Source organism: Cetorhinus maximus, chromosome 18 (genome assembly GCF_964194155.1).
Source record: "Cetorhinus maximus chromosome 18, sCetMax3.hap1.1, whole genome shotgun sequence".
NCBI lineage: Eukaryota > Metazoa > Chordata > Chondrichthyes > Lamniformes > Cetorhinidae > Cetorhinus > Cetorhinus maximus.
In genome coordinates, this window is record NC_135896.1 from 23062378 (window position 1) to 23086210 (window position 23833).

Below are 23833 nucleotides of genomic sequence, written 5' to 3' on the forward strand. Positions count from 1 at the left end.
CACAACTCTATACAAAAATCAAGATTCTCCTTGTGTCAAGGTGCTAGTGTCCTGGTGATAAGTGTACTGCGTAATGTAGCATTAAGCAATACAAATACTTAAATAGGCTTTCGGCTACCACTGCCCCACCGCCCCCCACCCCGCCAACCGATTTTTCAACAGAGCTGTAGAGGGTCAAGGCAGAAAGCAGCTCGGGATGCACTGTGAAGAAACCCCAGTTCCTGATGTTTCCCACAAGTAAATTGTTCAACATGGGAAAGGCATATAAAGGTACCATTTTGCCATCAATGGGTTCCTTGCCATCCGCATACTAGAAGGAAGGTTGCTCGTCAGGCTCTGATATCAGAATTCAGAGATAATCAAACAGAGCTCCAAGATAACAAGGGGCACCAAACACAGGCCTCGTTAGTTTGATGATTTTTAATTAAAGAAATTTTTTCGACTGGGCTGGTCCAGGCAATAGGGCATCAGAGGCAGATGGGAATATTGGCAAGTTGGAGATGTCTGCTAAAGAAATGAGTTGGGATGGGCAGTTGGGTTATGTAGCCTAGGTTAACCAGTCCCAAATGTAATGCTTGGTCCAGCAGTGGGATGTGGTGGGGGAGTGCTGGTGTGGTGGGCAAAGACAAAGTTCCCCTTTCAGATTGCTATCCAATAATCTCTGCTAGAAAGTGCAAATAAGGTTTAGCTAGACTTAAATGACTTAACCCCCAGTGGATAACTGGTACACTAGGGGTGGAATCTCGTGCCGGTGATAGGGGTCTCGGTACCCAGAAGCCTACAAGTGAACATGCCAGGGATTGCTTGCTGTGCATGCCACATGGTGAGCCCCCTGCCCACTGCTGGGTGAATACCAGTGGCAGCAGGAAGAGGCTCTTAAGTGGGCATTAATTGCCTACTCAAAGGCCTCAATTGGCAGAGGCAAGAAGGCTGTCCATGGATCTTCCCGCCCTGGAATTAGTGAGAGTGGAGGCAGGAAGCTGGCAGGGTCCCCTCCTGCCACCCTCCTGCCTGTTTAAATGCTCCCCTTGCCACCAAACTCACTACAGGGGAGGGCACAAGATTCTGCTCTAGGACTTACACAATTGGTTTACACATGGGGCAGGATTATCCCCCCGTTTGTGGGGGCGGGGGGGGGAGAGTTGAAGTGCAGAGGCACGCCTCCAATTAGCACCCCCGATTGGGGGCGTGCCGCCATTTTACGTGGGCGGGCCAATTAAGGCCCACCCAGCGTGACATCCGCACAGAAGCGCTATGTGCTCCCTGTGCGGGCAGGGAGGGGATTCCCTAAACCGAGAGTGCGGTCTTTCGCGCATGTGCACAAAAGAGCGCGCTCATCTCCCTGAGGCTAAGTGCTACCTCAGGGAGATCGTCTCTACTGTACAAATTATTAAAAATAAAAAAAAATCCCCGACATGTCCCCTCATGTGACACTGTCATGAGCTGGGACATGTCCATAAAGACTTTAATTAAATTTTTTAAAACCTACATGAAACCTCATCCTGCCCGTGGAAGAGGTTTCATGCTTTTTCTAATGCCCGCCTGGGCTCCAAGCCTACCCGCCAACCTTAAGGTTGGACGGGCAGGTTCATTAATTACTTAAATGACTCTGTCAATGGCCTCAATTGGCTATTGACAGGTCGGCGGGCGTGCAGCTGCTTTTGATGAGCCCCCGCCTACCTGAAAATTTAAATGGGGCGCGGTGACGTCGGCGGAGAGCAGGCCCCACCCCACCCCGCTCGCTAACGGAAAATTCCTGCCCATGAAGAATGATCATTTTGGGGGAGATAGTACAGGACAACTGATAATTGTGGAGCCTTAACAATCAAGCTGTGGTTCTTTCAGGAAGTAAGGAAATGGAAGCATTTTTTAAAAGAATCTTTACCTAGCAATCTGAGAAATAAACTTGCATGCACAGACTTACAAGTTAAACTTCTTTGGAAGAGTATCTTTACCCCCATTTGTTTTTTGTTCATTGGAGTTAGCTGAATAAAAACGAGAAGAACAAGATGGCAGATTGGAGGGCCCACCAGAACTTGAAGAATGACTCTGAAGCGTCCCATCTAAAGTGAAGTAGAACACATTACCACATTTGTTTACATAATGGTGCTCTGATACCATTTGCTTTTTCTATTGAATAATGCCATGTTGACAATTTTATGAGGCTACCATGTCATAGTACATAAATAACAAGACAGAATGCAATTTTAAAATTAATTGACAAAAATATTTATTCTTTATGTAGTGAATCTGCTGATATTTCTCAGAGCATTTATATAAACATTGTTAGCCATCAATGTGATACAATATAAACATAATTCATTCCAACCAAAGAGAATGCATTTGTAGTCATCATTTTTGACAGCCGCTTTTTGCTCAGTGGTGAGAGTGAAGGTCGTGAAATTAGAGCCACAGCACATAATCTAAAGTGGCACTTTTATCCAATACGGACAAAAGTGCTGCCTTTCAAATGAAATGTTAAGATGAGGCCTCATCTGTCAGTGCAGAAGGATCTGGAAGATACCAGAGAACTATTTAAAAAGAACAGGAAGTTTGCCTGGCGTCCCAGCCAACAACCTTTGCTCTTGTTCTCTTGATGACCCTCCCGCACTGGTAGAAATGGCAGAAGCTATCAAATGATTGTCTAACAGCAAAGCTCCAGGAGCTAATGCCATTCCAGCTGAGACTAACAAGGTTGGAAATCAATGCCTGGTCAAGAATCTCACTGAACTCCTTTAGTATATGTAAGAGCAAAGAACCATCCTGCAAGAGTAAAAAGATACCTCCCCAATCTTGCAACAATCATAGAGGAAGCTCACTCCTCTCCATCGCCGACAAAATCTTTGCCAGAAGTCTGAACTGCTTAATGTGACATGTCAACCAGGATTGGCTGCCAGAGAGACAGTTCAGTTTCAGAAAAGGTCAAGGTACCACTGATATGGCGAAGCTGCTCAATCTCAGGTGACTTGAGGCAAGACCAAGTTCTCCAAGGGCATGCTTTGTGATTTTCTGTTTGTCAATGACTGTGCACTAGCTGCCGGTTTGAAGCTGGAACATGCAACATAGCATAGACTTGTTCTCCAATGACTGTGACATGTTTGGCCTTACAATCAGCACGAAGAAAAGTAACGTACCAGCCTGCTCCAGGAAGCTCCAATCTCGAGCCCAATGCTTCAGTTCATGACTAGAACTTGTTAGCAGCAGATAAATTCACTTATCTCGGCAGCACACTCTCTCAAGCTGTCTGTATCAATGAAGAGACATGCAAGAATTGCCAAAGCAAGTGAAGCCTTCAGCAGACTTCAAATATCAATCTGGGAATGAAGAGGTGTGATTCTACCTACCAAAATGAAAGTCTATAGAACAATACTCCTGCCCTATGCATGTGAGAGTTGGACTAGTGTAGCAGCATCATGCCAAGAAGCTCAACCACTTTCGAGAGCTGCCTTCGGAAGCTCCTGAAGATCAGGAGGCTGGACAAAGAACCAGACACTGAGGTGCTCACCCGAACTGGCATAGCAAACATCCATTCCATGTTGAAACAGTCACAACTAAGTTGAACTGGTTATGTAGTCAGAACACCTGACAATCATTTACTCAAGCAAATCTTCTATTGAGAGCTCGAGTCTGGGCTACGGTCTCATGGTGGTCAAGGGAAGTGCTGCAAGGCCACTTTAAAGGCTTTGCTTAGGAATTTTGACATCAATTTCGAGTCCTGGGAGAAGTTCACCCAGGATTGCTGCACCTGACGCAACCAAATAGGAAACGGTGCAGTCCCCTTTGAAAGGACGAGCATTTCAAAGACAGAGAAAAAAATGCAAGGAGAGGAAATCCCAAGCCAGCAATTCATCCTGTCCAATTTGCAGCAGAACCTTCCAGGTGCAGATCAGCCTTAGCAGTTGCCTAAGCAGCCACTGGAACTCTACCAAACACTCCAATGATGATCATCTTCACCTCGAAGGGCGAACAAGACAATGAAAACAAATTAACTGGTCATTTATCTCATTTGCTATTTGTTTGACCCTGTTTGCATGCATTTGCCTACAAAACAATGGTAAAATGTGCGACATTAATGCGAGTTCTTTGTTTGTACATTACACAGGCAGGTCTTATTTATGTTTGGATATTTCCAGTATTCATAGATATCCTCCAAGCCAATAGTAACATTTGCACAATTAATAAATCCTTCTTATTAATCAGATTCCATTTATATGAATTTTTAAAATGTAGAATATAGAATCATAACAACACAGGTGGTCATTTAGCCCACTGAGTCCATGCCAAGAATGTATTCTTCAACCGAGTCTTTTTAAATTCAACATAAATTGCTATGATGCCGAAGTATGTAAATAGTCTACTTACCAAATGACATTAGAGCATTTTTTGTACTTGTAGCAATTTGAGAATTAGACGCTGCTGAAGTAAGTTTCCTAGAAGATAAACATTGCATTTTGTAGTTAAGAATGAAAGACGTTTTAACTTACATTTCAAATAAAATAATTTGATGAATCATGTCAAAATGGGGCCAGAATTTACTGTAATTGGTGAATCTCAGTACCCACCCATGCATCTTGCCCATTTACATGAGCTTTTACATGGTAAATTGCTACAAGGGGGATATTGAAATGATGGGGTGCCCTCCATAGAGCATCAAGGAACTATGTGAAGAGGGCATCTCTCTGTACATCTCTTTAACCTATCAGATTGAAGAACATTTAATGATCAGCAGAGAATTTGAACCAGTAAGCGTCAGCTAAAATAGTGAATTAAATGTCAAATCAGGTATTGAAAACGAAATAAAGAGAGGGAAAGAAAGATTGGATTAAGAGAAAGAGAGGTGAATTTTAAACGTAATGTTTTTAGATTTCCGGCAACAATTAGAAGCTGAAGGAGTGGGGCTCCGTACTTGGAAAAGTTAGTTTTCAGTGTCAGAAAGGTTGTTTGATAATAATGAAGATTTATCATGCCATTTGACTGAAATGGACAAGCCCTAACTTTCTGTGGCAGGTTCAGTGTGTAATTACAACACTATTCAACACAATTGAATAGGGAGCCAGACGAATAGATGCCATTCACACACAGGTTACAGCAGAGTGGCACATCTTGGACGGCAATTCTGGATTTTTGCATTCAATTGCGCATCTGTGCATGACTGAAGTTGCTGTCTGATTTGCACATAAATAAGTGGCAGCTGTTAGCTTCACTGTTATATTTACATTAAATTCTGATCCATTGTGTTTGAAGCTTTAGGTGAGATAAATTATTTCTCAATATAACATTTTAAATCATCAGCTGAACAACCAAAAACCAAATAATCACTTTTCAATCGCTCGTCTGCATTTTGGCCAGGGCAGAAGGAAGGCAAATCACTGTGCACACTGAGGCTGATTACTGGTGATTTTCTAGGTACCATAGCAATCTGCATAAGAACTCAAGTATGGTCATAAAGAATAGAGCAGCTGTCATATCAGGCATTATTAGCAGCACATACTTGTCACGCACTGTATTCATATAAGATATAAAAATATTTTAGTTGATAATACTACTTGCATAATACTACTTGCTCTTACTGCCTGGAATCCGGAGTTGTATTTCTGTGCATATTGTATGTACATTTCATTCACCAAGTCAAATGTAGTTGAAACCACCAATGATTGTAAATTGACCGGGCACAAGGAAATGTGAATAATCCGAATAAAAATTGTGATGCAATCAGTAGAAATGACAAGAGCCACAACTAAATGAAACAATTGACTTTGTGGTGCATAAAAACTCCCCGAAATAAACCAGAAACTTTTTAATAGATAAATTAATTAACAATGCAAGGATATTTATATTTACACTGATAAATATTTTGTTGTCTATTTTATTTCTACTGGATACAGTTTTTATTTTTGAGGACTAAGTGGCGCTGATGGTTAGATTAGCAAGTCTGATTTTCCCAAATTTAAATAGAATTACTGTGGTTGATGTCATTTTTGTGAGAGGAAAATCGCAACTGACCATGAGGAGTACAACTTCCTCCTAGCTTTGAGATATTTTCCTTATTTGACCTTACTTACATTGCAGATTTATCAGTGGCGATCTTTGGAGGACATACTCGACCACCAAGTGAACGGCTACGACCTAATTTAGTCCTCTTCTTCCCATCTTTGTTAAAAGATGAAACTGGTAAGGATGATAAAAATCAAAATGGAATAATTTAATGTAAGCATGGGCGGAAAATACAAATAACAGTAGAAACATACTGTAGTACTTTTGAGAACGTTGCAAAGTGAGACTTTCTTTTGTACATTTCTAGATTTCAGTTTTATAATGTTCAAAAATAGAGAACTACTCCCCAAAAATCTGGGGAGTAACTGATTTGTGTTCAGTACTCATATGACTGTGAAATTTCCTTAATATCAATGCATATCTTGTAGTACAAATAAAGGATACCATCAAATTATGGGCCATTTTAACAGATATAGCAATAAGAGTTGGAGCTTGAAGATGAATGATGGGTATCACTATCTGATTGGGAAGTGCCATCCAGCTTGTGAAGTGCATGCTTCACTTGCCTTATACATTTCATTACTTTCTTTCTTTTGTTTACCCTTCCTGTCTCTCCTGCTACCTCCACAGAATGGAATTAATACTATAAGGTGGAATTTACCTAGGCTGTTTAACAAGAGTAAAGCTGCTCTGCAAAATAGCAAAAGTAACTCAGGAAATGCCAATCAAATGAAGTTATTACAGTTTTTATTAATATTCGTTTCTGGGGTGCGAGCTTCACTGACAAGGCCAGCATTTGTTGTCCATCTCTAAGTGCCCTTGAGAAGATGGTAGTGAGCTACTTTCTTGAACCACTGCAGTCCATTTAGTGTAAGCACATCCACAGTACTGTTAAGGGAGTTCAGGATTCTGACCCAGAGTCAGTGAAGGAACGGTGATATAGTTCCAATTCACGGTGATGTGTGACTTGGAGGGGAACTTGCAGGTGATGGTGTTCACATACGTCTGTTGACCTTGTTTTTCTAGGTCATAGATATCACAGGTTTGGAAGGTGCTGTCTGAGGAACCTTGGTGAGTTGCTGCAGTGCACCTTGTAGGCGGTATACACTGCTGCCACTGTGGTGGGGGGGGTGGGTGTGGGGGTGGTGAACGTTTAAGGTGGTGAATCAAGCGGGCTGCTTTGACTTGACTTGACTTGAGCTTCTTGAGTGTTGTTGGAGCTGCGCTCATCCAGGCAAGTGGAGAGTATTCCATCACACTCCTGACTTGTGCCTTGTAGATGGTGGACAGGCTTTGGAAGTCAAGAGGTGAGTTAGTTTATAAACTAACTTTAAAGAATATAATCATTTTTAAATGACAGCATTGTGTTCAGCAGCAAAATGTTTAGATCAATTTAGAGCAAAAGAACTCACGTAATTTCTTTTCATTCATTGACTTGCTTTCCCCCCGTTTTTCCATGTCTTCCTGTTAAGTGAAATATTACAGTGCAAGTTTTGAAATTAAGGGTATAAACAAAATATGTAGAAAAGAGTTGTACATAAGAATAACAATTATCTTGAGAAAGTCATTCAAGCCATTGTTAACATAGGTTCTATACCATCTCAAAAAAATGTTTTGCAGTATTAATCCCTCACATCAAAAGTCATTAAACACTACTCCTTACCACCCATTTCTACTAGTTAACCTTGGAAAGCTGTTCTCTACAGATAAGGCAGATCCTTTTGGAGCTCTACAGCTCTGTCCCAACAGAAGGAGCTTTCTTCATTTACCATTAGCTATTTCTCAGTTAGTTTCCAATCCAGCTTCCGAATTTATTGGCCTGGAACTTACAATAAAAATAATGGCAAGGCATTAAACGTGGAAATCCAGAAGTTGTCATCAGAGAAACCCTGCTCCTCCACAGGGTCGCCTTGTTTCATTTCAATGCCGGGTCTTTGCAACAATGATATGAATTTGTTATACCTGCTCACTAGTTCTGTACTAAACTTTCCATCACTGAGAAAGTTAGGGCTGGTGTATTCAGAAGTAAGTTTTTAACAGCATGTAAGTGTGCTGTTTTGGTATCCATATCCAAGGAAGGACATACTAGCCCAAGAGGGTGTGCAACAAAAGTTCACTAGACTAGTTCCTGGGATGAGAGAATTGTCCGATGAAGTGAAATTGAGTAGGCTAGCCTGATATTTCATGGAGTTTAGAAGAATGAGTGGTGATCTGATTGAAACATTAAAAACTCTTAAGGAGCTTGACAGATGCTGGGAATATTTTCTCCTAGCTGGAAATCTAGAACATGGGGTCACAGTATCAGAATAAGGGGTCAGCTATTCAGGGCTGAGGTGAGCAGAAATTTCTTCACTTAACAAGTCGTAAATATTTGGCATTCCCTACCCTAGAGGTCTCTGGATGCTCAGTCATAGAATGTATTCAAGACAGAGCTTGATAGATTTTTGAGTACTAAAAGAATTAAGGGATACAGGAATAGTGTGGGAAAGTGGAATTGAGGTGGAAGAGAAGCCATGATCCGGCTGGAAGGCAAACAGGCTCATATTTGCTATGTTCTTACAGTATAATTACTGCTGGGCAATCATTTTGGCCATGAAATATGAATTTTCCAAGTGTGGAATCTTATTCTCTCAGAACTCTAGTGTTGGAGATTTTTTTTAAAAACTTTTCTGTCTGTCTCTTTTATCGATCTCCTCCTCTCCTTTAATCCCATCTGTAATTTCCTAGTCTTTATTTCACTTTCTCTTCATAATTTAAGTGTAATTTATTTTTCCTGTTTTAGTCTCTGCATAATCTCAATGAGGATTCTTCAATCTAATTGGTTGAAGACCCTCCCTGTTTTTTGCCCTGTTCACAAGCGGCATACATCCCTTGTAGAGTATGCTACACTGGAAATATGCCAGATTAGAGCAGTTCTCCATTGACAAGTCTATAAAAAGTCTGCGGGCATCACTCAGCAAGGCACCATCCCCTTCATTGCCAAAAGCAAGTTCCAGGTCAATATTAATACTGAGCTTTTACCCTTTTTAAAAAGTAGCACAAGTGTAACTTTATCAAATACTTTCTGAAATCCAAATACATTCTGAATATCTCATTGTCCAATTTTCAGTTCAGTTGTGAGGGATGATCTATTGCTTAAAAATAGCTTTGGAGCTTCTTAGATACAATTGCAAGCTGTTGATGTAGGTGAATGTATATAGTATCTTGTAGAACAATTGAGTATTTTCCTCAACGTACGTTAGACTAATTGATTGAAAAGCAATTATGGTTTAGTGTTAATATCCATATGCACCCCATATGTGTTGTGATGGACTGATCCACCATCTGAAAGGCATAGGGCAGAATTTAGCCCTCGATGGGCGGGCCCCACTGGCTCGGTGGCGGGCGGGCAGCCGAACTCTGCCGCCGAAACAGGCCCCGCCACCATTTTGAGTGGCTGCCCGACGGAAGATGTCACACGAGATGGGACATGTTAATAAAAAGCACAGAAACTTTATTAAACTTTCTAAAAACAGACATGAAACCTCATACCACCGGTGGATGAGGTTTCAAGTTTTTTCAGAAGCCCGCCGGGGCTCCTGGCCTGCCCGCCAGCCTTAAGGTTGGACGGGCAGAGCCTTTAATTGGGTTAATTATCCTGTCAATGGCCTCAATTGGCCATTGACAGGTCAGCGGGTGGACAGCTGATTTCGCTGTCCGCCCGCCTTCCTGAATATTTAAATGGGATGACGTCAGGGGTTTCTCCCGATATCATTCCGGGTCATTTTCGCGTTGGCGAGCGGGCCCCGCCCCCAACTCGCCGACGGAAAAATTCTGGCCATAATGTTTGCTTTTATCAACGTAAGCATGCCACCGTGTTCATGTCTGGCTATGAAAAGAGAAAGAAAGGATTATACATGGTGATAATACATCTTCAAGTCAATGGGCCAGAACTTGTCATAGCAAGGCATGCAATTGTATCTGTAGTTAGACAGACTTGTCCCTGTACCCTTCTGCTCAAAACGTTTTTCCTCACCAAGTTACTGAAAGTGTGAGCTGATAACAGCACAATGAGAGAAACAGCGCATCTAGGGCCTGAGTGAATAAAACAAACAACAGGTTCTCTCTTTAACCATTGAGGTCCAAGGTTTGCAAAATAAACACAGGAAGGATTGAGGAGGAGGAGGTTGAGTTAAAGTAGATGAATTCAATGTCAAATCAGCAATATAAAGAGAAGTGGAAAATAACAATTGGATAGAGAGAGGGGAAAAAAGAAAAAAATTAAATTTAAATTTGACATTTTTCAAATCTCCGAGAAATTCAAAACCTGAAGTTTTGTAATAGTTAATTACCCAATCAGCTCTGGCACCGGCAAAGTGTTAATGAATGCTAGAGAGTGATAAGAATACAGAACTTGGTGCCACAGCAGTAGTTAAAGTGGATAGCAAAGATGCATTTAAGGGGGCGCTAGAAAATCACACGAGGGAGGAAGGAATAGAAGGAAATGCAGATAGAGTTAGATGGAGGGGTAAAAGGAGATTTGCGTGGAGCATAAATGCTGGCATTGGCCAATTGAGCTGAATGACCTGTTTCTGCACTATAGACTCTATGGGTTAAATTTTCAGCCTCCAGAGGGGCTGATATCAGATGCAGGTGGGCACTAAAAATAGCCCCACCAGCCAGCATGACTGTTCCCTGGCTTTGTTCCCAGACCATTTTTGCTGAGGTGAGAAGAGGGGTTGGGTGGACCTACCTGCCTTTATGTGGTGGGTACCCAACACAGCTTATTATGAGCCTGCTGAGGCCAATCAAAGGAGGCTGACAGATTTTCTAGTCGGCCTCCAAGGCCCCTCGGTGGTGGGGGCTGGCTTAGGTCCATGGAGGTGGCCCCTCAGCGGCAGATCGGGACGGGGCCAGTGCTCCAAGCAGTGGCAAATTTAATAGGCATTTAATCGGCAAATATACAAAGCTCCAAATAAAAATATGGTGGCTAAGCACAAGAAACTGTTTTTACAAAACTAATGGTGGAGTGGTGCATCTCAGACAACAGCCTGTTGTTTACATTTAACCAATCATCTGCTCCTCAACTGAAGCTGCCGTACCAGTTTTCCAGAAATAACAACAAGCGCCATTAAGTATTGCCATTGTTTTGACAGCAAAGTCTTGCCTATTATCTTTCCACAAACACCAACTAAAAACACAAGTGGAATAAGCATGAGTTATTTTTAATTTTTATCGTGTTGTTTCTCCTTTCTTCTTCTTTTAGTACAAAGTATAAGGTATGACAATAAAGGTCCGTTTATGACCAATGGTTTTATCAGGGCTGTTATACCAAAGCCCACACAAAGCTGATTTTAAGAGTAAAACAATATTGAAGCACTTGATGTTTCTAAACATATTCATTATACTGTCTCTCGCTGGATCATCAGATCAGCACTAAACCTTTAAGCCACATATTCTGCTGTGAGTCTGAATATGCACAAAAAAAAAACCTATCCAAAAGTTACATATTAAAAACACTGTTCAACACAAGGGCAAATGATTGAAATTAATTGCAGGTGAGGTACACATTACTCAATTTTCAGTATTAACAGATTATGTTTACTCCTTCATACTGAAAATCATACCAAAAGGATATAAATGCAGTTAACATGAAACAACAATCTTTCATTCAAAAAGGTACAAACATTTCAGCAGACATTACCATTTCTAGAAGCAAATTTTCTTCTTTTTCCTTTTTGTGATCTAGCAAGTCTTTTTCTTGCAACCTTTTGGGAAACTTGAGAGGAGAAAAAAATGTCAAATCCTCTTTGCTGAGTAACTGAATTGCTTAATTTGTTTCTGGAATAATTGATTGTTTTGAACCAAAGTACATCAAAATGCTCACTTACAGATTCCATGCTCGTTTCCATTCGATCTAATTCCAAAGTAATCTAAAAATATGAGTAAAAGAGTGTTGGCAGCAATTGAATGGAAATGAAAAGCACAAAAGAATCAAATTAATTTCTAAAATTTCATCAGGAATTTCCCTCATTGCTTCCAGTCAGTAAAATTCCTTGCCTCCTGTTAAACGACAGAGGGTCCTAACCAGCAAATTTCTTCAGATTGGAGTCATGATAGCATAATGGCTTCCGTAGATTATGGCATATAAACCAACCTTGGAACCCTTAAAAAATCCATCCAAAAACAGGGGTCGATTTATACAGAGTATAAAATGTGGACTGCAAGTGTGGGTGGTCACTAATTTGAAATTTGGAAAAAGCATAACACTGGTAATTCCTACTAAATTAATGTGGCACGGTTTATTGAATGAATTAATAGTACAATCAAACAATTTTAAACAGTCAAATTCAACGGACGCAAAGAATTCATTGGATTCATTTTGAGTCATTTTGGCTATGGCATCATCGTAAGGATCCCACTCTGGAACAGATTTGACGCTTTCGCTTTCAGAATCACCCCTCCACAACAAATCATCTATCTTTCCATCCGTTGAATTAGATATTCCGCTTCTTGAGGTGTGCCCCATTCTTCAGACTTGCTCGTGCACATTTAGTTATTTTAAAAAATTTGCCCACAAAACTGCTGGAAGTGTGAGCTAATGGTGCAGTGAGGGCAACAAGACATTTCAGACCTAAGTGAACAACAGGAGAAACAATGCATCTCCTTAATCAATGAGGAAGGACTGAGGAGCAGGGCAGATTAAAGTGGCCAAATTCAAGGTCAAATCAGGAACAGAAAAACGAAGAGAGGGAAAGAAAGGCTGGATCGAGAGAGAGGGGGGAAAAGAAGACAACAGAAAAGTAAGATTTTTAAAAGATGTTAAATTTGACATTTAGTCGTTTGGTAGTACATAACTTGAGTATTGCTGGAAAAAGAGACATGTCTAAGCTTTTTGTCTTGCACTCATCAGCACACTCACAACAATACCAATATAAAGGGGGAAAACATCAATTTATACTGTATGTGTGTGAATCCGTCACTAACAGGATGCTGTCGTCAAACCAAAAAGAGGTTCTGCATATCACACAAATGAGTAATGTGGTATATGAATTTCAGTGCCAGTGTGATGCTGGGTATGTAGGCCACACATCCCAAAGACTGGCAGATCGTATCAAACAGCATGTCCCAGCCGCTGTTCACAACGGGAAGGGTACAGTCCACGCCCAACCAGCCCACGCTTACAAATCTCAAAACACAGTGTCCAACATTAGATGTGATTCCGTGATTGGACAACATTTGCTAAATAATCCTTAATGAATTATGCTGACAACCAATTTGAGATTGTCAGTCAGACCCACAGTGTGATGCATTTGCATGTACTGGAAGCTACTTCTATTAATACACAGGGCCCTGTTCTTTGCAGGCAGAAAGAACATGTACACACATTGCGCCTGTTTCAGCTAAATAAAATAAGTGACAGCCATTCTCTGACTCAGTCCTTCCTCAGGGCAATGCATTGAGCAATCAGGGTCAAGCTGCCTGGCTTTAAATTCAAACAATGCTTGGAGGTTAACTTTCAGTCACGAGCAGTGGTGCATTCTCCATGGCAATGCCACTTGCCAACCAATCAGCACTCTCTTCACATACAATATAAATTGATGGTTTCCCCCTTATATTGATATTCTTGCGAATGTCCTGATGAGTGCAAGGCAAAAAGCTTAAACATGTCTCTTTTTTCAGCAATACTCAAATTTGACATTTTAAAAGTTTACTAAAACAATGCTCGACCTGAAGGAATGAGATGCCACACTTATAATTGTTTATTTTCTGGGCAAGACTGGTCATTAACAATAATCACATTAAAAAGGTACTTAAACTGTTAATGACAAAATTTAGCTTTCTCTGGTGAGTTTAATCGATAATTAATGTGCAAATGCTAAAACCTCACGAAAACTATGTCCAAAGCTAACGGGAGGTCTTGCGGCTTTCACAATTCATGGGATATCTCTTCCTCCCAACAAGTTCCTGGCTAATTTGCATATTAATAATGGATGATGTTCAGGTGCCATATTTGTTGTACAGCAAACTCTGCCATGTGATAGCCAATTTTGTTTGAATATTAAACAATTTACAAGCAAAAAGTTGTATAAAAAGCATAGCATTAGTACCCAAGATCAAATGCATTTTCCTTTCAAATGATCCACTGATTTAGTCACAAGGTTCAAGAAGGCAGCTCACCACCACCTTCTCAAGGGCAACTTAGGGATGGGCAATAAATGCTGGCCCAGCCAGCGAAACCCACATCCCGTGAATTAATTTTTAAAAAGCATCGAACAAGTGTAATGATTCAAGACCGACCGCAGAATAATCAAAAAAGTTGCAAGCAGCAAACATACAATTCTCACTATTGCTGTGACATCTTTGTCCTTTTCCTGACACAGTAATTTCCTAACACAAAGCTCTAGTTGTTGAAGTAGGTATTTGTCAGCAGGCAGTTTCAATGCAGACTTCAATTTTGGCAGCATGTAACAGAATTTAATCCTGGAAGAATAAACGTGAAACCATATATTGAGAGTTACAGCATACCACCAGCACTAATGTCAGTCTTTTGAAAAGAAAACCTTTGTATTTTCAAAACGCTTTGCAACCTAACAAAATGCAAGCCCCACAATGAAAATAATTCCTAATATTTTTCTACAATTCAGTTAGGTCATCAAATGGACATTTTCTTAGGTGATATGATCTGCTATGTTGAGATCTATTGTCACACATTTTCCAAAATGTAGTTGTGCATCTGGTAAAGAGGGGTGGTGTTGGGGGTAGGGTGAGGTGGGCAGAGGATGATGAGATGACTTTACAGCCTTTAATGCTGCTTTAGATTGTTGGGTTAAAGTATAAGAACATCAGTGGGAGTGTATCTTTGCTAAGCTGCTGAAACAGATAATTTATGATTCATTTTAAATACTCAGGCCTGTGATGTGTAATTACTGGTGTGTAGTTTACAATCATTAGGTGTCAAACCAGAGAATGGGGTTGGGGGATTTATTCGGAATTTACAACTGTATTTACATGGAGTGGATGATGCTTTCTAATGAGTTCTGTACAAGCACTCACATTCACAGCTGCACCATCCATAAACCTAGAATTAACACAGCATTTTTTTTTGGTCAGCTGACAGTGTGACATTCATATAAGCCCATCACTATACTTAATCCAAGGTTCTCCAAACAAAACTGTTGAGAATTATACCCAGGTAGAAATTCCAATTGTTTGAAAAGGAGTGGACATTCTACCTCCAGAGGGAGACACCCTAACTGCACAAGCCAGAGAAGTTTTGAGGAATTCCAATCTGTGCTGCAGTTCAATGAGTAATGGCCATACAGCATACCAGCCCATACCACTGTGAAGGATCCTGATGCTTGTCCAGCTAGGCCCACCTTGCTCATTAGGTCACTGGTTGCAGGTTTAGGATTCCCCTCAGATACTTATTTGAAAAGATATGACTGCTGGACAATTATTAACCATACCCTAAAATTTGGCTGGCGAGCATATTGGATTACTGAGTGTTCCAATTAGGTTCAATTCAGTTCATTTACTAAGTAGAACATGTTACGAAACTAAAAAAAAAATCTGGAAATACACTAGCCAATCGGGCAGCATCTACAGAGACAATAAACAAGTTAACATTTCACATACGGACTCTTTGTCGGACTGGAAGACTTTACTTCATAGATGCTTCCGATTATTTCCAGTACTTTCATTTTTTGTTTCCATATATGCTAGTATCAGCAACATGTTTGTTTTTTGTTCATCTCGTAGATAAGTTGACTCCAGTGAATGAACAATCGAACAATTCAAGAAACCTTAAAATCAGTGATCAACCTTTCCTCCACTCTATACAGTAGTGTAATTCTATATAGCATTCCTGCCCTTTACAGTAATAATAATATATAGATAATGGTTTAAAAACAATTAATAATTTTACCAATATAATTTAAAACTTTATTTTGCAAATAACAAAAATAAAATCTAAACTCCTCCCATTTGTGTGTGTGCATTCGCATATATGTATAATAAAAACAATACGTTATTATTTTCTAGAACAATTAATTTTCTAAAACAAAGCTGTAGTTGTTTAGTAGGTATCCACCAGAAGACAATTTCAGCACAGACTAAATTTTGGCAAGTGCAACAAACTTTAGCCATATATTAATTGCAAAACTGTACATTGTAATTTACAGCATACCAGTAGCACATCGTTGGTTATTTTACGAGAATTCTTTTTCTACATTTTCAAAGTTATGTTTTGCAATAAAAACCATTATCAAATTTTTCTATTCATCAAACCTACAATATTGTACATTTTTCTAGGTGTAATCTGGAGTTGTTGCTTCAGTTTTGGTTTGGAATGTTTGTTCACATTTTAGCATATTTCAAAATTCAAAGTACAGTTCTAACAAGCTTTGAATCATCAAAATGTCTTATACTATGTCAGAACTATGTGGAAATGAGTATTTAACCCAAGGATGCATTTGCTAATACCACAATTGCAGAGGGTGCACTCCCTGCACATGTGCATACGTAGTGTCAGTTCCTGTGACATCACTGACAGTGACATCACTGGCAGTGGCCTCCCAGGCAGCTGCCTGCATTAAAGATTATGCAGATCATAGACAAAAAAATAATACGCAACACTGTTCTCCCTCCCTCCCGCTCCCATTGACTGCTTCCCTTCACCGGTGTCCCCAGTATCTTTGTCGTTTCGCCCCTCTCCCTCCTGTCCCCTTCACCACTCTTCATCTACTCTCTCCACCACTTTTCTCCTGTTCCCTTTGCTGCTTCCCCCCACCCCCCACCCCCACCTACCCACTCCCTTTGCCTCCCGCCTGTTCAGGCACAATGGATGGCAAGGGCAGCAGTGAAGAGCCAAGAGAAGGACGGTCAACAAGGTGCAGCGATTAAAGTTGGGATGACCAAGAGGCCAGAATTAGATGAGCCCAGATATGAGGACTGAGAGGTTGGAGGGTATTACTCAGATAGGGAGGGGCCAGGCCAGGCCATGGAGAGATTTGAAAACATGGATGAGATTTTAAAATCAAGACTTTGACCAACAGCCAATGTAGGTCAGCAAGCACAGGGGTCATAGGAGAAGCAGACCAGATGTAAATTAGGACAGAGGCAGCAGAGTTTTGGATGGCCTCAAGTTTATGAAGGGTAGAATGTAAGACACCAGCCAAGAGTACATTGGAATAATCAAGTCTAGAAGATAACAAAAGAATGAATGAGGGTTTGAGCAGCAGACGAGCTGAAACATGGGCAAGCTTGGACGATGTTACAGAGTCTTAGCTGGGCTTATTGATGGCACAAAGATGTGATCAGAAGCTCATCTTGGTGTCACATCAGACACCCAGGTTGCAAACAGTCTTGCCAAGGAAAGGGATGGAGTCAATAGTTAGGGAATGGAGTTTGGATTGGAGACCAAAAACAATGGCTTCAATCTTCCTAAGATTAATTGGAGGGAACTTCTTCTCATCCAATAATGGATGTCAGATAAGCAGTCTGATAATTTAGCAACAGTGGAGGAGTCAAAGGAGGTGGTGGTAGAGGTAGTGCATTTGAATGATGTCAACAAGGGGCAGCATGCATGATAGATCCCTGAGGGACACCAGAAGTGCAGGCGCAGGAAGAAAAGCCATTGCAAGTGATACTTTAGCTATGATTAGGTTGATAAACATAGTACTGGTGAGAGCAGTTCCACTCAGCTGGTTCACAGTGGAGGAGGATGAAGTGATCAATGGTCTCAAAGACTATAGACAGGTCAAAAAGGATGAGGAGGGGTTTATATTTGTTACTGTCACAAAGGATGTCATTTGTGACTTTGATAACAGCAGTTTTGTTACTGTGGCTGGAGTGGAAACCTGTTTGGAGACATTCAAACATGGAATACCGGGATAGGTGGGTATGGATTTGAGAGGAGACATGTTTAGGGATAAAAGCGAACTACTGTGGATGTTGGAAATCTGAAACAAAAACAAAAAATGCTGGAAAAACTCAGCAGGTCTGACAGCATCTGTGAAGAGAAAGACAGAGTTAACTTTTCGAGTCTGTATGACTTCTTCAGAGCTAAAGGGAAATAGAAATGTGGTGAAATATATACTGTTTAAGAGAGATGGAATAGGTGAAGCTGGATAGAAGGTCATAAACAATAGATCAAAGGGTTGTTAATAGTGGTGGTACTGGCTAAAGGAGGTGCTAATGGTGACATTAAGAGTGGAAAGCAGAATGTGATAATGGCAGGACCAGGGTAAGCACTCTGGAAAGTGTCAGATGGACATAGTGTGGAGGGGGGGGGGGAGAGAGAGAGAGAGAGAGAGAGAGAGAGAGAGAGAGAGAGAGAGGAGAGAGAGATTGAAAAGTTGGAGATAAAACAATGAATAAAAATGGAAATAAATTTGAATAATAATAATAATGAAAGTAAGTGGGAAAAAAAAGTAAAACATTTAAAAATAAAAATGAATATGGAAAAAGGGGGATCAAAAAGGTGGGGGTGGGTGGAGGGGGGATGGAGGAGAGAGTTCATGGTCTGAAGTTGTTGAACTCAATGTTAAGTCCAGAAGACTGTAAAGTGCCTAATTGGAAGATGAGGTACTGTTCCTCCAGTTTGCGTTGAGCTTCACTGGAATATTGCAGCAGGCCAAGGATGGACATGTGGGCATGACAGCTGGATGGTCTGAATATAACTCCTCAGATCAGCACACCTGGCAGGTGAACCCATCCTTTTCTCAATACACCTCGTCAAATCCCTTTCTAACCAGCCTCGATAGGGGCTCACTCATTTTGCAATGTCACACACACCCCTCACAGTAACCTTTCACAAACATCATCCTTCCATTCTCCCTAAACATTCCACACATAGCTTTCTCCTTTATTTCCTTGCAGGAAAAAGACAGAGAACCAGAGGTAGTTCTCCCGTAATAGCAGCCCTGACAGCAGCAGAGGAGGAAGTGCTGGATGTAGACAGAACTTTATGCGTCTGATAATTGGTGATGGGAGATAAGGGGGCCTCACAGATACATGGTGACAGAAATAAATGTCACACAACCAGATGGCAAACAACACTTACTCATGTGGACTTCTCGTCAGTAGTCACAAAAATATGATATGCACAATGCGGTTTAGCATCCTCTCACCTTGTCAGTTCTGATTCATCTTCGTCTTTCATCTTCCGTAGGTCCCACAAGTATCCCTTAAGCAGCTACTGCCAGGGGAGGATGAGGACTCCTAAGAGGTCACACACATGGAGGATGCACTGTCACATGACTCATATACACCCTCCATCAGCTCAGATAAGTACACCTCAGTGGGGCCAGCAAGGCAGGTAGTTGCGTACATCAGAAGTGAGCAGCATCAAGTACGGCAATGGAGAGGCCCCATCTCAGGCGCAGGATCCTTCAAGTTCTGCTCAACTGCATGCAAATGCTGAGCTTCAGAGTTCACCAATGAAGAGGACTACTCTGAAGCTGCAACAGAAAACGTGTGAAAGTCTATCAGCCTTTCCAGCTGCACAATTGTACAATGATTGGACAAGTCTACCTCTAGCATGAGTGCCATGATGTCTCAAGCATTTGAACAGGTGCCTATGCCCATGGAAAGGGTGACCATCTTCATGGACCATCAGATGCAGCAGGCAGCCAAGTACATGCTTATCCTTACCAATATGGCCTGCACAGTCTACCACATCTTAAATAGGATGGAGGAAAGCCTTGTCTCAGCCATTCAGCACTTCAGTGAAGTGCAGCAAAGTGCTCCCCAGTTCTTGGCTAGAATAAGTGCTGTGTGCTGGGAGCAGAAGGGTAGACAGTGGTTTCAGAACTGACATGCCAGATGGCTACATTGCCTCAGATTATCTGAAGCACGCCTGAATCAGTCCATCTTGGGCAACCATAGCTAGTGAGAGGCTGAATTTGCCCTCAGCACATCAGGCTCCCCCTCTGAAGATGTAGAACAGTCATCATCTTCAGCATCCTGATGGCTTGCTCAATGACCACTTGTGCTCATGTGGCTTCAGTTGTACCTTTCCTGGGTATCAGTGGTAGGGCTTTTCACAAGTGTCAACAATCAGCTCCTTAGAGGGTAACCCTCATCTCCAAGAAAACAACCGCTGGAACTGCTTGGAGATGCTGTGGGGGACTGGCGCAGGTTGAAGGCATCATGGCAACTTCTTGGGTAACTTTCACAGAACATACATCACAGAACATCAAATGAATATTAATGGAGTGTAGTCCCTTTCCATTGATGAATACTGCTAGGTGGCCTGGGGGAACCCAGATTGCCATATGTGTATGATCAATGACTCCCTGTGGGAATTCAGTCAGAGAAGCATATGTGAGGGCTATCTCATTCTGACTGGACTCATAGTAGCGAAGTGATCGTAGGTGGTGACCGTGGCAAACGTGACATCTGTCACCTGCAGATAGACTTTTGGGCAGCAGATTGTGAAATTCTACAAGTGTCACCAGCAGGTTCCTGGAGGTAGTTGGAGGAGAAGAAATTCAAGACTATTGTGACATTGACTGCAACTGGCAGTGCATGCCCACCTGCTCCACTTGGCAGAAAGTCTTCTTCCAGGAGGCTGCAAACGTCAGCAACCATCTGACAGGAAATATGAGCCTCTGCAGGCACTGGTGCTCAGTCATGTCCAGAGGCTAATCCTCTGCCTGTATATTCTATGCTCAGGCTACTGCCTCGTGCAAGTTAACGCTCTGTGTTTATCCCCTCTGTCCTGTAGAGTGGCAGGCACTTGAGGAGAAGGTTACTACTACTCCTCCTATCCCTCATCAGAGATCCAAGATAGAGCTGCATAAGCAGCTTCCATGCTGATCTGAAGTTGGACAGCAGAGAAGTGCAGATCAAAGGCACAAAAATTGAAAGCAACATAAATGACTGCCAAAGTGTTGGAAATCACCTCCAAAGCAATGAAAGCACACTCTCAGAACAAATCATTTCACTTAGGCAAAGCAGCAGCTGTCGCGTCTCAGTATTCTTGCCTGTCAATTGCTCAGTCCGGTCAATCCCCACTGTCTTCTCACCTTGTTTCAAGTTCTGGGAAACCCAAGCATTGAGAGCTAAACACAGAATCCAGTGTTAAAACTCCATTCAATTGCCTTTTAACAAAGTCAAATGTCAGACTCAGCTGGCCTGCTGGGGTTTCCAATATGCTAATGAACATGCTTGAGTTAGATGCGGAATTCGGTGAGTTCCTGGCGTGCGAGCAATTTTTGTTCTATTAACCAGCCGCCCACCGACACCCACCCACCCCGATAGGTTAAAATTTCCCCCAATGGTTCTGTTTTTTTAAACCATTCTTCATCTCCAGGGGTGTAGGTTTCTACTCCCAAAAAGGTTTTTTCACAAAGTATTAGACATTACTTTAAATTTGCTTTGGATCATATCTGGTTAATCTGAATAACCTGATATCCCGTGCTACGCATTAACAACTCCAAAGCTTGAAATATCAGTTTCAGTTCATTCAGTCTCAAAGAGTAGCTGTGAAAAATAAAAATTTCACACTGATGCAGCAGAGAAAATTCATCAGATGGAGCTAAGCCTAAATATTTGTGCTACCAAAGGAAACTTTGACATTGTTATGAGGTTGCCACATACTCTGTAGCAGTGCCAGTTGGAGCATGAAATGAGCTCTTCTCCTTTACAAGTGTTAAGAAGGTTTTTACAAAATGGTACCAAACCAACAAGCATATAATATGTAGCAATATAGCAATGATCTACTCACCTTACATTTGGAACAGGATCATTTGAAAGTTCAAGTACAGGCAGGAAAAAGTATTTACAGAAGAAGGCTTTTGAAAACAGATCCATGATACATTCACAAGTGTCAAGAAATCTTAGTCTGTTCCAGCAACTTCTTCCTTGACCAAGTTCTGGAGCAGGAAAGTACAATGTTTTAATTAATCGAACAAAAGGGTTTTTTTTTAATGCAGCACATTTTGTGGTTTCATCACAGTCTCTGTTTCTATTTCAAAATACCCGCTATTACAAATAAACAGCTTTTTTTAAAAAAAAGGTAAAGGCTGGACATCTAAAATAAAAATAGAAATTACTGGAAGGCCAAGTGAAGAGAGCACACTAGATTATTGATGTTTTAGGGATTATACACCCAAAATGCCAACAACTTGTCTTTTCTCTTTACAGATGTCAACTCAGCTGCTGTATATTTCCAGCAGTAAGATATATATTTGAAATTTACAGATGGCTAATTTTACAGATGATGCACGATAGAATATAGAGAAAATTATGCACCTTTAGCCGCCTACCACCTGAAATAAATCTTCCAAACAACTGGAAAATCATAGGGAAATCAGCGCCTTTTGGGATTTTTGCGGTGCTGTTAAATGTACCCCAGCAAAGCTTTTTCTCAGGCTTTTCAGTGACAGATGTTGGCAGAAATGTTCAGAATTTGTTTTTTTACATATCAGTTAAGGAAAACGTTCTGCTAAAGCCTTTTAGTAATGCTTTGACTCTACTATTTTTTTAACTGATTAAAAATTACAGACGTTCTACCACATTATAGTCATTGCTAAGTAAGACGTTGGTCTACCATCGGAACTAGGATGTGATATTCATGACAAAGGCTCACAAGAGACAAAAGAATGAGGGAATAAACTTAATGGTTCGTGAAAAGAAATTCTAAGAGGGATAACTCTCCATCAAACTACATCTCTAAAGAATCATGTACTTTTGAAGTGCAGTCACTCCCATAATGTAGGAAATGCGGCAGCCAATTTGTGCACAACAAGCTCCCACAAACAGCAATGTGATAATGACCATAAAATCTGTTTGTGTGATATTGATTGAGGAATAAGTATGGGTCAGTAAAACAGGGAAATTCCCCTGCTCCTCTTCAAAATAGTGCCATGGCAGCTTTTATGTCCATCTGGGAGGGCAGATGGGACCTCGGTTTAACATCTCCTCCAAAAGATGCAGTTCCGACTGTGCAGCATTCCTTCAGTACTGCACTGGAGTGTCAGCCTTAATTTTTGTGTTCAAGTCCTGGAGTTGGACTTGAACCCAGAAAAGCTTGTGGTTCAGAGGTAAGAGTGCTACCAACAGAGCCACAGCTGACACAGTTATTCCAAGCAGTAGCATTAAAGTTACGCACTCGGAACAAAATCTTGTGAAATTGCCCTCAGCGTTAACTGAATGATGGGGAAGGATCTTTTCCTACCAATCTAACGCCAATGCAAGTGGCACATTTATCTTATTCTGGCATCATAAAAATGAAATAACAATATGTTCTTTACATCTAAAGGAAAGAACTAAGTCCTTTGCAAAATTCAGATCGGATGAATTCCTGCACTCCTCTCAGATGACATTAGGCTAGATGGATGAGCAGCCAAGGCACGCAACTCCCAGAAAATAGACGCTCTTCACATAAGGTTTTTCACATTAGAAATAGATATAGGTACAAAGAATCACTTACATATTCAATAAAAAAATTAAAAGGTGCAAATTTAAATAATGCGCTAAACTCACTCTAAAGTATACAGTCATGGCTTAAATTACTTCAGAACTCACTCCTGATCCTTAAAAAAGCTAGTGGAGTTATATAGTTAGTTATATAGAAAAGAACAGCAAAGGTTAAGCAGAATAGTAATAAATTAGAACTAAAACAGTAATGAGAGAATTGGAGAAAGGATAAAACCAAAGAAAATGCAAGTGGAACTAAACAAGAAGCAAAACTTTAGAATATAGGCCAGAATCTTCGGGTTGACGAGCGGGGTCCACCCCCGCTCACCGATGCATAAAATGACGCGTGGGGACAACGGCCGTGCTTCCCAACGTCACCGCACGTCATTCAGATCCTCAGTTCGGCAGGCGCACACTGGAGTCGGCAGCACAC

The 23833-nt window shown here is 41.1% G+C and overlaps 1 protein-coding gene across 3 annotated transcripts in view; it reads right to left on the reverse strand.

Moving 5' to 3' along the window:
- The window catches only part of ppp4r4 (protein phosphatase 4, regulatory subunit 4), a 167445-nt gene that overhangs the window by 3017 nt on the left and 140595 nt on the right, over positions 1-23833 (reverse strand). For all 3 annotated transcript variants that reach the window (XM_078562179.1, XM_078562178.1, XM_078562180.1), the window contains 8 exons: positions 21707-21854; positions 14313-14457; positions 11865-11906; positions 11678-11752; positions 7407-7458; positions 6063-6168; positions 4363-4430; positions 1925-2063 (listed from right to left, as the gene is read on the reverse strand). In XM_078562179.1, coding sequence (XP_078418305.1) covers positions 1925-2063; positions 4363-4430; positions 6063-6168; positions 7407-7458; positions 11678-11752; positions 11865-11906; positions 14313-14457; positions 21707-21854 — 775 coding nt within the window. The remainder of the gene's footprint in view (positions 1-1924; positions 2064-4362; positions 4431-6062; positions 6169-7406; positions 7459-11677; positions 11753-11864; positions 11907-14312; positions 14458-21706; positions 21855-23833) is intronic.